The 15,407-nt window shown below is 39.8% G+C and overlaps 2 protein-coding genes across 3 annotated transcripts; one reads left to right on the forward strand and one right to left on the reverse strand.

Moving 5' to 3' along the window:
* Window positions 1-39: 39 nt before the first annotated feature.
* On the reverse strand, window positions 40-4,095 carry LOC311268133 (trafficking protein particle complex subunit 5-like). 2 transcript variants are annotated; one of them, XM_084371557.1, is made up of 3 exons: window positions 4,019-4,095; window positions 2,305-2,577; window positions 40-2,230 (listed from the first exon to the last, which is right to left on the reverse strand). In XM_084371557.1, exons 2-3 carry the CDS (start codon window positions 2,572-2,574, stop codon window positions 1,934-1,936), a joined length of 567 nt encoding a protein of 188 aa, XP_084227683.1. In that variant the 5' UTR covers window positions 2,575-2,577; window positions 4,019-4,095; the 3' UTR covers window positions 40-1,933. The 2 variants fall into 2 exon arrangements, with proteins under 2 accessions (XP_084227683.1, XP_084227684.1); XM_084371558.1 differs by lacking the exon at window positions 4,019-4,095 and adding an exon at window positions 3,645-3,863.
* On the forward strand, window positions 3,298-15,246 carry pglyrp6 (peptidoglycan recognition protein 6). Its single transcript, XM_084371556.1, has 6 exons — window positions 3,298-3,352; window positions 5,611-5,768; window positions 8,800-9,633; window positions 12,081-12,291; window positions 12,398-12,696; window positions 13,828-15,246. Exons 2-6 carry the CDS (start codon window positions 5,699-5,701, stop codon window positions 13,848-13,850), a joined length of 1,437 nt encoding a protein of 478 aa, XP_084227682.1. The 5' UTR covers window positions 3,298-3,352; window positions 5,611-5,698; the 3' UTR covers window positions 13,851-15,246.
* Window positions 15,247-15,407: the final 161 nt, after the last annotated feature.

Raw genomic sequence — 15,407 nt, forward strand, 5'->3', positions numbered from 1 at the left:
AATATCTGCCGTCGACTCAGACTCACGTGTCAGTTTGCATTGTTTTTTATCACACTTTTATTCAACAGACAAAAAATAAACAGTGACATCAATGATAAGTACAAGAAGCACATCATGAGCAGGGCCATAGCAACCATTGTAAATAACTGAGGACATTGATATTTTGGGAAATAGGTCCCTAATGACAGGAGACTCATAGCACTCATGTCTGTATGGCCACTTAGCCTAGCTTAGCACAAAGACTGGAAACAGGGGGAAACGGCTAGCCTGGAGTATAACCCCCAGTAAAAACATGTGGTGCTGTACTTAAGTACAATTTCTACCTAAGTATTTCCACTTTCTGTTGCTTTATATTTTCACTCCACCACATTTTGCAGGCACATATTGTACTTTTTACTCCACTACATTTACTCGATAATTATATACCTACTATGCAGAGTGCATGCTGCATTGGAGCCATTTTATAATGAATTTATAGCCAATCAGATTAAAACAAAACAAAAATATCACTGATTAATCAGAAGAATTCTGAAAATTGAATCTGATAATCAGCCAATCAACTGTATACATACATACATACATGTAAATATATGTAGAATTATTTTACTTTTACTAGTGCTACTGATACTCAAGTACAGTTAATATAACAATATTTACTTACTTAATCATATGGGTGACTTTCATTTTAACCAGTCTTTTTTGAGAGAGCCAGGACACAACTCTTTATGCTATGCTAAGCTAAGCTAACTGGCTGTGGCAGCTTCAATTACTGTGGTCTGTAGATGAGAGTAGTATTGATCCACTGATATGTGCAACATTTTGGAAATACAAATAAGCAAATTGCCCAAAATATCAAACTATATCAAAACACATTTTTCTAACTATTCCTTTTATTTCTGTCTTTTTTTCATTGCAGTTACATTGTAGTACATCTTCACCACTTGGTCACCAGGATGCCTCGGCCCTCACATGCATTTTACAGAACCCCACAGTTCTGTATATGACTCATTTGCCTTTTTTTTCTGAACTGACTTAATTATGTCTTTGTCTATGTTTTGCTTTCTGTCTGTTACTAACTACCCCCTCCTCCCAATCCATCTCTCTCTCACATACACACACACAAAATAAAAAAATAATACAAATACAACAAAATAAAAACAATTAGAAGACGTCATTGTTGTCAATGGTAGCTACGGCCCTGATTATGAATCTATTTTACAGAGACGAAACATGCAGCTGGAGCTGAACTGGAATGAAACAGAGAAAAAACAACTGAGAAATATTCTCATGAGTCTGGACTTTCTGTAAAATATCCTCTTTATCGAGGTACTGTGACACCAATTTTTATCAACATTAGAGAAACCAGGGATGTAATAGTCAGTTGGCCAATGTTTAGAGATTGTTTTCTGATTGTGAGCTGTTGATTTTTTTTCCCAATTCATTGATTGAATATTTAGTCTGTAAAAAAAAAAGAAAATGTGTAAAAGGCCCGTCAACAAATTCCCAGAGCCCAATGTGACATTATTTAACTACAGATATTAACTTTAAATATACTGTGAGCTTAAAAATGCGAGACTTACTGTTGAAAAACAACAAATTAATGTGATGAAAGTCCAAAATGTTCATCTTTTATGATGAAAAATGTGACATGAAACTACAAATCAAAAGTGATCTTCAGTAAACAATGTGTCACTTCATGAGGTATAACAGGAGTGAGATGATCCACAAAAACTTGTACAACTGAGCCGACTAGCTGCATGTTTTCCTCTCTACATGTGGCTCAGTATGGTGCAGTCAACCATCCATCCATCCATCCATCCATCAAGTCACCAAAAGTTACCACAAGGAAATTCAGTCAGGAACAAACACTAGCCTGGACCTGGATGATTTATCTTCAACCTGTATTAATTAACCACACTCTCCCCAGTCTTCCTTATCTGCCATCCAAAGCCTTGTCTCTGGCTATGACTGACTCATTAAACTTTATCATTAGCGTGGTGCCTTTGTGCCAGTGGGCAGTGACCTTGGCGGGGAAGCCGCTGTGTGTGAGGATGGCCTCCACGATGCCTGCGGTGAAGGCAGCGCAGTTCAAGCTACTGTTCTCCTTGGGCACAGAGATGTACGCATTGATAAGTGGCTCCTTTTCTATGATGTAATACGTCTTGTCATCATCGTTGGCCTGCTCCAGCTTGTCAGCCTCCTTCCCGAACAAAGACTTCCACACGTTGACCTAAAGGAAAGAAAACTGTTAAAAAAGTGGCTGAACTCTAAAAATGAATCAGCTGTGTTTTACATTTCACTCACCTTGATGAAGAGCAGCATATTGAGCACTTTGGTCTCCCTCTTTCCGTTCTTCTCTCTCAGCACCAGCACGTCCAGCATGCTGGCTCCCACGCTCTGGCCCATGTCCGCCAGGCGTGTCTGCAGCTCGGACACAGAGTACACACGGCTCTGACAGTACTGCACCATCTCTGAGAACAGGAGGGCGAAAGCACTCACGCTGACTTCAGTCTTGGGTCGGGTCAGGGGTCGCTCCAAGATGTTGGATTTCCCTCGAGTAAACCGGGTGTCCATTTTCTGTTGGAGACAGCACTGGTTAGTATCTACTGAAACACATAATGAATGTAGATTATTATAAACTATATAGTGTTGTAAGCTAATGGACAGTTCTTCTGCTGTTGGCCATTTTATGGAAATTGAAAAATTATCTGGTACATATTTCTTTGCCTATGAATGACTGACTGTGATTTGATTTGACTCTCGAATATCAAAAAAATCAACAGATTTGTGTCGAGGGCAAAATAAACATCCATATGTATAAAAATCAGTCTGAACTAAACACCACGATCGCATGAAAACTAGTAACAAAATAATCATGCAATAAGTGCAATATCCAAATCGCAAGAAATGCAACTATTTTACAAAGGTCAAATGTGTCACAAAACAATGTTTTAATGAAATTTTGTAGCGCTGCAGAGCCTTTTCTCAAGATGTAATAAAACATGTTTGTTTGGCAGAGACCGGGAGAAACTACTATAGTATGAACAGTATGGAAAATCTTCCGATGGTAGAAAATATATAAATGATATTCATGTTATACACTGTCACATCACCCTAACCCCAGGATAAACTGACAGATCTAATGATGCTGTCACTTTCCTGTTTGGATACAGTGATCTCTGATGTGTGCACTAACTACAGAATATAAATGAAAGCAGTCAGTGTGGTGACAGAAATCTGTGGTTCCCACACACCCACCATGTTGACAAAGATGCTTCACACAGAGGGCATGCAGTTCTAAGATGAAGTATTCCTGCAGGCTAACAAAACTAACATGAGCGCTGCAACTAAGGTAATCCAACTAATCAAGGCTTTTTCAGGTTAATGGTTTAATCTGTTCAATATCAAAATAATAAGTAAACCTCCATCTTAAGTTGCCAGAACCAAACGTAGCAAGTAGCAAGTCTTCCCACTTGAGCTGAACACAGATCGTTTGGCATGCTGCTCTCATAATTCTGCATTTTATTTCCTGTTGATCAACTAAGAAATTAATTGTCTAATAGTTTCAGCACCACAGTCACATACTATAAGTAAGTACATGCATTAATATGCGTCATTTAGCGGAATGACAAAACAATATTCACCCCTCACTCAGCACCATGGCGAGGTTTGTTGTTACAGAGAGAATATGTGCAGCTCTTTAGCTAGCTCTCTTTAGACATCAAACTCACGGGACATCTTCGCCTAATATATACAAATTAAACCTCCTATCAGCCTTAAACCAACACACGGTGTTCTCTAATCTACCAACTGTATAGTTTAAGTCTGTCAAACCCCAGCACAGCTGATGACCATTAGCTGTTAGCTCTCTCTAGCCACAGATGCTAACTGCTACTTCCTGTTCAGTTAACTGCACGCGAGCCCTTCCCAGACTACAAACATAGAGCAAAGACAGTGTAGAAAACATGTGGCCAGTTATCCTGAAGTCTATAAGAGAGGTTTTTGAAGATAAACGAACCTTGTTGTAGATATATCAGCTGCTGTACAGGTTTTCTTCTTCTTCTTCTTCTTCTTCTTCCTCCTTCTTATGTTTTGATTACTCGCCATGAAGCGCACAGCGCCCCCTACTGCACCGGAGCCTGCACTCTACACACATTCATTGCATTAGGCTTCATTTCTTTACAATATTTAGACAATATAAACAGCAGTTAATTAGCTACATGTACAACATTTGCTAAGCTTGCTAAATAATGAACACTGGAAAAGCTCTATCTCTGCCATAAGATTAGTCTCATATTCCTTAATTATTCTTAAATCATCATCATCATCATTATTATTATTATTATTATTATTATTATTATTATTATTATTATTATTATTATTATTATCCTCTCTCCTGAAAATGATATATTTGAGCCATATTTCACAACGTCAAAAGTGTGCCTAGGTCAGCTGACCACATGACCTCAGCAATTTAATGACCCAAACTAACTACTAACTGAATTTCCTTGCTATGCCAGGACCTGCACATAAATTATGATGCCAGAAAAGAAAGAAGTACAAGCATGAGCTGGCAAGAGCTTCAGACCCAAATAATAATGTAATGTCCACATTTCAGGAAGCAGGAACCTCATTTTCTGTGGACGGGCCAGTGCACGTGATACGCATTGCCCACGGGTTGCTGTTAGGCATTTTTTTTTTATGTTGCTTTCAAATGAATCACACTTACAGACCATCTTCATCGCATACATTATGATTTGTCATGTCAGGAAAGGCACACTTCAAATCTTTATCTCTATAATGTTAATGATGGCTCACTTTCCGCAGTCAGTGCATTATAATGTTATAAGTTACACCTGTGCTTGATGAAATGTCTGCAGTTCTTTTCAGTTCAAGCTTCTGTATACTGTATTTTTCTCCTGAGTCATGTTCACTCCATCCTCAAAAATTGTTTATGTTTATAATTAATGCTTTCATTTGATTTTTATGAACCGGTCTTTATTGTTACAGATCACAGTGATTACAGATTCATATCTCTGATCTCTTCTTCTTACTTCTGCAGTGTAATTTCCAGTTCACACAAAGAGTACATCCACTTCCTGTTCTTGTCATCATATGACTGCTATAAACCCTGATATGTGGCTTTTGGTCAACACATTGAATGCATTTAGCACATAGCTGCATTTCCATCAATGTCAGCAGGCACATATAATTCTGACCTGTGGATTAATCTGTGGGTACACACATATGATTCATGGGTCTGGGACTTCCTCAGATCATTAAAAAGGACATGCTTATTGCCTCAGAGAGGAGTGCCAGTGATTTGTACAGTCGTGGAGGGTTTGCTATTGACAGATTTTTCCTCCAAGAAGGTTTCACAAGCACCGGCTGATTAAAGAACACACATTTGATGACTGAGAATTATTACAGAACTTGAGAATTTCTCGAAAATGTCCAGCTCGCTCACATCGGCGCTGCGTGCGTGCTTGTGTCCGGGAAGACCTCAAGAGTTAAGTGCAAACAACTCCCCTCCACAGGTGCCAGTTTCCCACACTGCTTTGCTGGCCACACCAACAAATTGAACGCAGGCGTATCTACATATGTCCACAGCTGTTACGTAACCAGCCACTTACTCTGTATAAATGGGAGAGGCACATAGGTTAGAGACATTTGGAGCTCGGAGCTGGAGGTGTTCAGGATGGATACAGGCTGCTGGAAACACACCCTGACCCTGCTGGTGGTGGTCTTGGTCGGTGCATGTGCAGAAGGTAATGATGATATTTGTTGATGTTTTCACCAGTTTGTGAGATGCGTTGTATGTAATGGTAATATGTGTATTCAGATGATTTGTTTTTTTAAATAATGAATTATGATTATGAATCTCCAGGTTTATCTTTATGACTATATATCTATACGGCAGATTTTTTCTCTCTTTCAGTGAAGAATTATTATCCTGTTGAGCATAATTAATATTACAATATTTAAATTGTAATTATAATATAATACATAATGTAATAATATTGAAAGTATAAATAACACTCTGAAAAGAAAATCAATCTGGGCCCCACACACTCTGTACAAAAACCTTAATTCAGGAACTTCTTCATCTGTAGCTGTTATTTGGTTAATCAGTAATGAAGTGTTTAAGGAAGTTTGCACAATCAGACGTACAGTCGTGGTAAAAAGTTTACATACACTTATACACAAGAAAATGTATACGGTGGCAGTCTTCAGTTCCAATGATTTCTCCAGCTCTCATGTTTCTGTGATGGAATGAGAGGAACACTTTGTCACAAAAAACATTCATGAAGTTTGCTTCAAATTTATTATAGGTCTGCTGAAAATGTGACCAAATCTGCTGGCTCAAAAATATACATGCAACAAATTGAATGACCAATTTTGGAGATGTAGAAACACTGTGTGAATCAAATGTTCTTTGTAGCATGGCCTCTTAACTTCTTTTGACTGATAACAGCTGGTTTGGCTTGTTGGATACACCCATTAGACTCAGCCACAAACACTACAATGGGAAAGTCTAAGGAGCTAAGCATTGATCTGAAAGGGCCCATTACTGATTTGAACAAGTCAGGAAAGTCCCTTGGAGCCATTTCAAAGCAGTGCCAGGTCCCAAGATTAACTGTGCAAACAACAGTTAGTAAGTATAAAGTGCATGGCACAGTTGTGTCACCACCACCATCGGGAAGAAAACACAAATATCACCTGCTGCTGGGAGAAAACTGGTCAGGGTGGTCAAGAATCAACCAAAAACCACCAAAGCTGCTGGAAGACAGGTGTCAGTGTCCACAGCCAAGTGTGTTCTGCATCAACATGAGCTGAGAGGCTGCTGTGCAAGAAACCCCAAGAACACCACACCTACTGTCAAGCATGGTGGTGGTAGTAGTATGCTGTGGGGCTGTTTTGCCGCCAGTCGATCTGGTGCTCTAAAGAAAGTAAATGTAATAATGAAGAAGGAGGATTATCTCCAAATTCTTCAGGAAAACCTAAAATCATCAGCAGAAGATTGACTCTTGGGTGGAAGTGGGTGTTCCAACAGGACAATGATCCCAAACACGCATCAGAAGTGGTAAAGGGATGGCTAAATCAGGCTAGAATTTAGCTTTTGGAGTGGTCTTCCCAAAGTCCTGACCCCATGGAGAACATGTGGACTGTGCTGATGAAACAAATCCGTGCCAGGAAGCCAACAAATTTAGTTGAACTTCACTGATTCTGTCAAGAGGAGCGGTTAAAAATTCAGCCAGAGGTCTGCCAGGAGCTTTTGGATGGCTATCAAAAGCACCTTACTGAGGTGAAAATGGCCAAGAGACATTCAACCAAAGAATTATTGCATGTATATTTTTGAGCAAGCAGATTTGGTCACATTTTCAGCAGATCTATAATTATTGAACCAAACTTCATGAATGTTTTTGGTGACAAAGTGTTCAACTCATTCCATCACAGAAACACGACAGCTGAAGAAATCATTGGAACTGAAGACTGACATGTTGTTTACAAGTGTATGCAAACTTCTGATCATGACTCTATCAGCATTTTCAGCTCTATTTTTTACTGTAATTACCAGAAGTTTCATTATAATAGAACATTATTACTGTCACTGTGTGAATTTTACCCTGAACACAAGGCAAACACGAGACAGGATCACTGTATTACTGTATTTAATGATTGAAGACAACTGAATAAGACTTCACTTCATGTTTCATTTACAGAATTAAGGTGAATTAGTTTCAGTTTTCAGTACTGTACAATTTTGAGCTACTTTTTTTATGCCACTTTAACTTGAATTAATAGTTATTTCACTGTCAAAAAATAACAATAATAATGTTCATAACCTTTAATAATATTAACCTAATAATACTTTTATATTCTAATCAACTATAATTTCTTTTGGACTATTGGTTACATAAGACAAGCATTGTGAAGCTTTCACTATGAATTGTGACAACATTTCTCATTATTTTCAGAAGTTAAACAAACTTGCAATTAACTAATTGAGAAAATGATCTGCAGATTAATCCATAATTGAAATGATTAGTCACAGGGGACATTTTCCTTATTGTTATACTAACCTACTTTTACTGAAGTGAACATTTTCAATGCAGTACCTTTACTCGTGATAGATTACTTCTACTCTAATAGAGTATTTATTATTTGATTATTTTATACTTCCTCCTTCACTGGTTCCCACTACGTGCTACCCCGGCATATTGCACCACAAAAGTAGCAGAATGAAACTTGAGAAACTTAAAGCAACATTATGTAGAAATTGGCATTTTGTCCGATTTGTGCAACACCGCTGTTGTAAATACAAATCCCAGGTTGGTAACGATGTTATGCCCTGAAAACTTGTATCTTGCAGTAAACATGTATGTGACACTGTAATCCTACCCTCTCACTGAAGTTACATAGTGCAGAAACAAGTGATGGGGGGGCGGAGTGGCTGAGACAGAGACACTATTCACCCTGTTACAAGACACTGTACCATCATGATTTTTAAGCTGTTATTTTAAGGTGAAAAAGTGACATAGTTTTGCTTAAATCGCATGATACATACAAGCATATACTGTACAGAACCAGTAGCTCCAATATTAAATCTGAAATTACAGCTATTGAAGGTTATTAAACTTTTCTGATGCTGTTAAGGGTGCACCCCAGTCGTAAAATAGTGTGTGTGAGAGGGTAGGGGGGTCGTTTTGGGATACAGACCTAGTTTAAGGTTATCTTGGGCTGAAGAGATTAGTTTTCATCTGAATGACATTTATGTGTCACTGCTCTCGTCTCCAGCATCATTTTCCTGGCACATGAATGACTTCATCAAGGCGGTGAAGCAGGTGGAAGACGGGGACCCTGGGTCAGAGCCAGTGGCTGTGCTGAAGAGGCTGCGCAGGGCAGCTGGCCTTAATGATGCATTCATTCAGCACTTCCTTGGCAACGCTGACTCCGGGGTTCCTGGAATGGATGCTGGCCTCTCAGTTTACATTAGAAAGGCTGTGCAGCACAGGGTGACTGAAGGTGCCCAAGAGGAAGGTGTGGTCCTGACATCTGATGGCACCACTGTTGCCCTGACACCACTCCTCCTGGGCATCGAGGCTGGACTCCTCTCCAGGTCTGAAGGGCGTGGTGTCCGGGGCCTGTACCAGCTCACTCTCACCAAAGACCTGGCCCTTCCTTCCAGTCCCAGCTCTCCTCTCACCCAGTTTCTAGGACCTGACGGCTGCTGGGACAGTTTGACCTCTCCTCAAGTCTTCACCCTGTCAGACAGCCCCTCTCTGCTCACCAATGCTCAGATGAACGGAGGCATGGACGGCGTGGTTCTAGGGATGGATGCCAGATCCAGACGATCCAGACGTCCCCTCAAGCTCAGCAGTCTGCTGACAGAGTACTACTGCCACCAGCTGGACAGCAGAGGACTGGACGCCGCCCCACGCCTCATCAGCCGACGCCGCAGGGAGAACTTCAGAGGGCTGGTGAGCCCTCCAGTGCTGACCAGACAGGTGGTGAAATCAGCAGAGCTGCAGCGGAGGCTGATGGGCCGCTCAAAGATGGACGTGAAGAAGAGGAAGGAGCTGATGGCTGTGGTGAAAGAGGGAATGAAAGAGTTTGTCCATAAGTACACAGGTGAGCATGAGACTAAACTGTAAACAATTGTTGTCTTTCAATTTGAGAATAATCCACACTTTGTTGCCAGCCCTTCTTAATTATTAGAAATGTATTATCTCAGGTTAAAACCCCTTGAGATGTATCAAAAAAGTTACAACCTTCGACTTAACACAATCAGGAGAAAAGACAAATGATCAATCCATAAATAGATAAAGGAATAAAGGAACAGCGATTACATTACTGGGAACATAGGCAATTTGTCTTAAGATGAGAAAATGCTTTTTTTTTTAAATAAGACAAATGATGACAGAGAACGGAATTACGGGTAATTTACTGTGATCAAAAGGAGCCTGAAACATAAAAGCTTTTTTACCAATTTTCTTTTCTTGGATACAAGGGGGACCATAAAGAGGCTCTGATCAGAGATCTTTAATGAATAATTTGATGTGTAAGGAACAAAACATGTTTAAACAATTTGGATAATTAAAGTTTCTGCATTTAAAAATAAATCAATACTAATAAAATTGATGTTCCATATCCAGATGGAGCAGGCAGAGTGTGTCTAACATTATGTAATAGTGTACAACATAAGAATAGCCCAATATAAGTCGTCAGAGTCTGTTTTGTTTAACACTGAGGAGAACACGAAAAAACTCACTTTTTTCATGCCATGGTTGATGTGTGGTGAGTCAATCAACACACAAAGATATATATATTTTTTCCCACTACCATAGGGTTGGGCCAATGAACGCTGCCATCGACCATCGCCGATGGCTGACAGCCAACGACTACTAAACCCATGACCAACATAACATCGTGATTCAAAAGGCTCCCCAACAGCAAACACAATTAAGTGGAGTGTCCCCTCAGAGTTGCCACAGGGCAAGAGTTGTTGTTGTTTGTGATATGTGTGGAGAGGAAATGAAAAGAAGCATGTTGCTGCCCAGTGCACTAACATTATGTCTCCATGTCCTGTTTATTATTTTCTTATTAAACCAGCTCAGTTAGGTGAACCCAAGACACTCTCGTTAAACTTGTGGCTGCAGTGTTTCTTTTGCCGTTTTTACACAGTTTTCTTAGCTTAGCTTCCTTGACTTGTTGGCCATTGTTGTTTTATGCATATGAGGCTGAACAAAGCTAAGTTACGGACATGTGGGGTAGAGACGAGGGCGCTTTTAAGCCTGGCACAGGGATGTACGGTGGTAACGGGAGATAGTTTCCCCTGCAGGGTGAGACAGATGGAGATTCATGTCAGAGCAACTGTGGGAAACAGTGGCGGCTACAGTGGTGAGCTAATATGCCTTACGACAACACTGAGGGGACATGCTGCCTCAAATTCATAAAAAACGATGTCGTCGTCCATCACAATGTTTCATTGTAGACATCGTCATATGCCAATTCGGCAGACATCGCCCAACCCTAATCTACCATATTCACATGGCAAGTTCAGGGCGGCAAGCAAAAAGCTGGGATAATGTCAAAATCTGACAAGTTGTTTATATATCACCACTTCCTGATTGATTGGCAACTGAAAAGATGATGGATTATGACAATCTGGAGGGACATCTGACCATATTTCAAGTTAAAAATCATATTTGAAAATCCATTAGCTAATGTTAGCATTCAACCACTTCCTAGCTAACATTACTGTTTGATTACATCAATTCAGTTACACATTTAAATAAATGTGTACAAGATGTGTGCTGATATTTTAGAATTAATTTACAGCTTTCTTACTGTATGGTGTAACAATATCAAACAGTAATTTTGGATAGGAAATGGTTGAATGCTAATGTAAGCTGTTGTCTAACGGAAGCTAATGGGATATTATCAAATATGTGTTTTACTTTGAAATATGACCCCTTGCCCCTCCTGATTTTCACTATCCATTGACTTTTCCCACCCTCTTTCCCAACCTGAGTGTGATGTCACAGGAAAATGGCCGCAGTGTGAATATGGTCTGTTAACCAACTCCAAATCCACCCGAAGAGTTGGATTTGGAGTTGAGGTTCTGCCTCACAGCAATGATTTGTTAGCTGACAAACAATTTTGTAGAATATTAAAATCAGATTGCAGAACCTCTGGAATTTGTGAAATAATGGTGTCATCTGCATAAAGTTGTACACAAAAACTGGAGAAAGAGTGTTAGATTATTCATAAAAAATAGAGAAAAGTAGTGGTCCTAAAGTTGCCCTGAAGCACACCTCTCTGCTGAGTATGCAAATCTGATTCACATCCTCCCAAAACAACACATTGTTTACCAATAACACAAAGCTTATCCAAAAGAAGTGAACAGTGATCCATCACATCAGAAGCTTTTCAACTAATGTTGTTCCTGTGAGCAGAGACAACTTTGTCAGTGAATTTTAAGAGAGCACTACCTGTGGAAAAATTGGATCTGAAGCCAAATTGATATTGAGATATTCCATTCACAGATACTAACCTTCACTGTTGATGTGTTTCAGATTGTCCGCCCATCATACCTCGCTGTATGTGGGGTGCAAAGCCGTACAGAGGAACTCCCACCAACCTTTCCCTCCCTCTCTCCTTCATGTACATCCACCACACTTCCACACCGAGCCAGCCCTGTCTGACCCTCGAGCAGTGCTCTGCAGACATGCGCTCCATGCAACGCTTCCACCAGGAAGACAGAGGCTGGGATGACATAGGATACAGGTAAATGCAGTCAGGTTTTCAGCTCTCTTGCACATGTTAAATATTCAGAACATATGTGAAATTTGCACCCAGATTGCAAAGTCTAAGATACGCTGTGCTCCTGAAGCTTCGTCGCAGGCTCTGACGGGTACATCTACGAGGGCCGAGGCTGGCTATGGCAAGGAGCCCACACCCTCGGACACAACTCCATAGGCTATGGTGTCTCCTTCATTGGAAACTACATGGCCAGTCTGCCCTCCCAGCATTCCATGGGGCTGGTGAGGGATCAGCTGGCATCCTGCGCTGTCGGTGGAGGGCGACTGATTGCCAACTACACGGTGCAGGGGCACAGACAAGTGGTGAACACTTCCTGTCCTGGAGATGCTCTCTTTAATGAGATCAAAGGCTGGGAACACTTTGGGACAGGTACATATGAGTATTGACACATCAACAGGGGGGTGAGCTGTTTAGCTGATAAGGAAGAAGTTGAACATCTAGACCAGAGCTGGTGTATCCAGCCACAAATTGCTCTTAATGCCCTGATTGCAAGGCTTAACAACAAAATAAGGAAGGTTAAAAACACACTGTCAAGGATGCAAGACTCTGTGGCCTTTCGGCATTAGGGTGCGGCATCCATCCTTATGTCTTTTAATCCACCTTTTTGGACATGTCTAGACAGTCAGGGCATGTCTATTGAGAGCAAAAACACATTGGTTTTTAGTTGCACTATATTCTCATTTCCAAATGAGTGTGTAAATGTTTGTGTAAAATCCATGAGTTTGATGAGAAGTAAATAATCACAAGCAGGTATCTCCATTTCAAAAAGGTTATGAAGAAAAAATGAATAGGTTATATGTTATTAAGATCCATGTTCTCAACAAAAAACTGTTGCTTCCCTGACTGATAAACTCCAACTGAGAGCTGCTGGCCATGATGTCATCATAAGCAGTTATTAGTATTTCAACTACTATAACATTAACCTTACCAAGTATCTGACAGAGGGATTTCCCAAACCTTTGAGCTTGTGACCCTTTTACATAAAAACAGTGTCTTGTTGTGGCTCATTGTCCTGTTTCAGATATCTATGAGTTGTTTGCAGTTCCACTAAAGGGCCATTTCTCACAACTATCTAATGCCCAAACATTCTCCAATATGACACTTAAAACTTCATAAAACAAATAGAAATTTGTTTATCAGAACTTCTTTTTTTTTTTTCCAACCCTGTTAACTTATTGTGTGACCCTTTAGATGGGACCCACTGGATTAAGCTACCTAACTGTATGTAAAGTAGTAAAAACAACAGCTCCACCTCGAGCTGCTACAACAAAATGGGAATGATCTTCTAGTGGAGTGTGTAACAATATCAGTCACAGACATTGTAACATTGAAATGATTGTGAAGCTGTTATTTTAAGCTGTTAAAAAAGTTACATAATGTTGCTTTAAGGAGGACGGATTTTTATTTGTACTTTTACACTGTGCATTACTGAAAAACCTGGTCCACCGCTGCATAACTGTTTCACCTATTTTATTTAATATTTACTTTCCTTCCTTTCAGAAAAGAAATCATTGATGAGATGAAGAGCTGGATAAACCAAAATATAACACAATAAATATTTGTCTAATTCTTATTATCTAAGTGTTTCCATTTTCTTTTGACCACTATGAACACCTGTGTTGATTGAAATCTCATGTGATTACTGTGAAAAGCATTGGTGGAAAGGGACATCGTAGTTTTTAAAACCTACAATGACTTAAAATCACTGACAGGACAATGAGCCCTGCCACACCATAGAAACTGCTCAGGAACTGCTCGAGGGATGTGACGCAGGGCTCAAGGCATTGACCTGGCCTCCAAATTCCCCGGATCCCAATCTGTTCAAGCGTCTGTGGGACGTGCCAGAACATTTCTAATCCATGGAGGCCCCACCCAGCAACATACAAGACCCAAAGGATCCACTACAAACGTCCCGGGGCCAGACACCACAGGACACCCCAGAGGTCTTATGACCATGCCTTGAGTCATCGGGGCAGAGCTGTTTTGGTTGCACAAGGAGAACTCATAATATTAATCAGGTGCTTTTAATATTGTGGCTGGTCGGTATGTCAATTAATAGCAAATGTATTATGTAAATGTATATACTATGCTCATGTAAAGAGTGAATACTTCAGTCGTAGGAAGTAATGAGCTACGTTTACAGGTACTTGTGCTTTACTTGAATATGTCAGAATATGTTGAATATGGCAGATTCAGATTAGCAATACAAAATATAATTAACAAATAAATCAGGATGTATTATTATTATTAAACATACAAACATACATATATTAAAGGGGCGTTATGTAGTTTTGGAAAAGAAATCCAAACTCAGAATTTAAATTTGTACAATATTCATGAGGTAAATATACAAAATCAGAAATATTTATGTTCTCAATGAGTGAATAATCAAGCTGTTCTCAGAGGAAAATAAGGTCTCCACAACACTGTCTGAAGCTAGAAAGGTGGCAGGGTCCGCCACATACAAACAAAGTAAAACAGTGTGTTGTCCTTTAAGGTCATTTTGTTTATTCAGTCATATAACAAAGAGAGTTTGATTGTTCAGTTTGTTAAAAAAGTGTAAATGCAGATCTTTCTCTTCTGATTAAAACGTCTTCCCCAAAAACTACATAGTGCATCTCTTTACATTAAAGTGACACATGGCTACATCAATAATTCAATAAAACACTGTATAATAATACATTATTCTGAAATGGCCCATTCTGCATAACCAGTACTTTTACATTTGGTACTTTATTTTTGACACTAATAGTCTTGTTAAGTACTTTAGTGACATTTTAAAAGCAGGACTCTTCTGCACTGTGGTATTATTACCTCTAAAGTATCTAAGTACTTCATCAAAAACTGGTGAAAAGTGCCCTTAATGGTACAAACACACTGTCCCATCCACCAGTAGGAGGCGCCAGAGGCCCATGTAATAACCAGCAGTGAGGCGTTTATTGATTTGCAGCATTTAGGAAATATTGTCACATAAACTGATTAATAAACTGTGTAGCCTACAGCTGCTCTGGTCTCACAGCCAGAGACACAGTCATGGTGTGTTTTATAAACATGTAATTAACTCCAGTGGTGGATGTGTG

This window comes from Pagrus pagrus (genome assembly GCF_965226575.1).
Source record: "Pagrus pagrus genome assembly, chromosome: 13".
In the NCBI taxonomy this organism is placed as follows: domain Eukaryota; kingdom Metazoa; phylum Chordata; class Actinopteri; order Spariformes; family Sparidae; genus Pagrus; species Pagrus pagrus.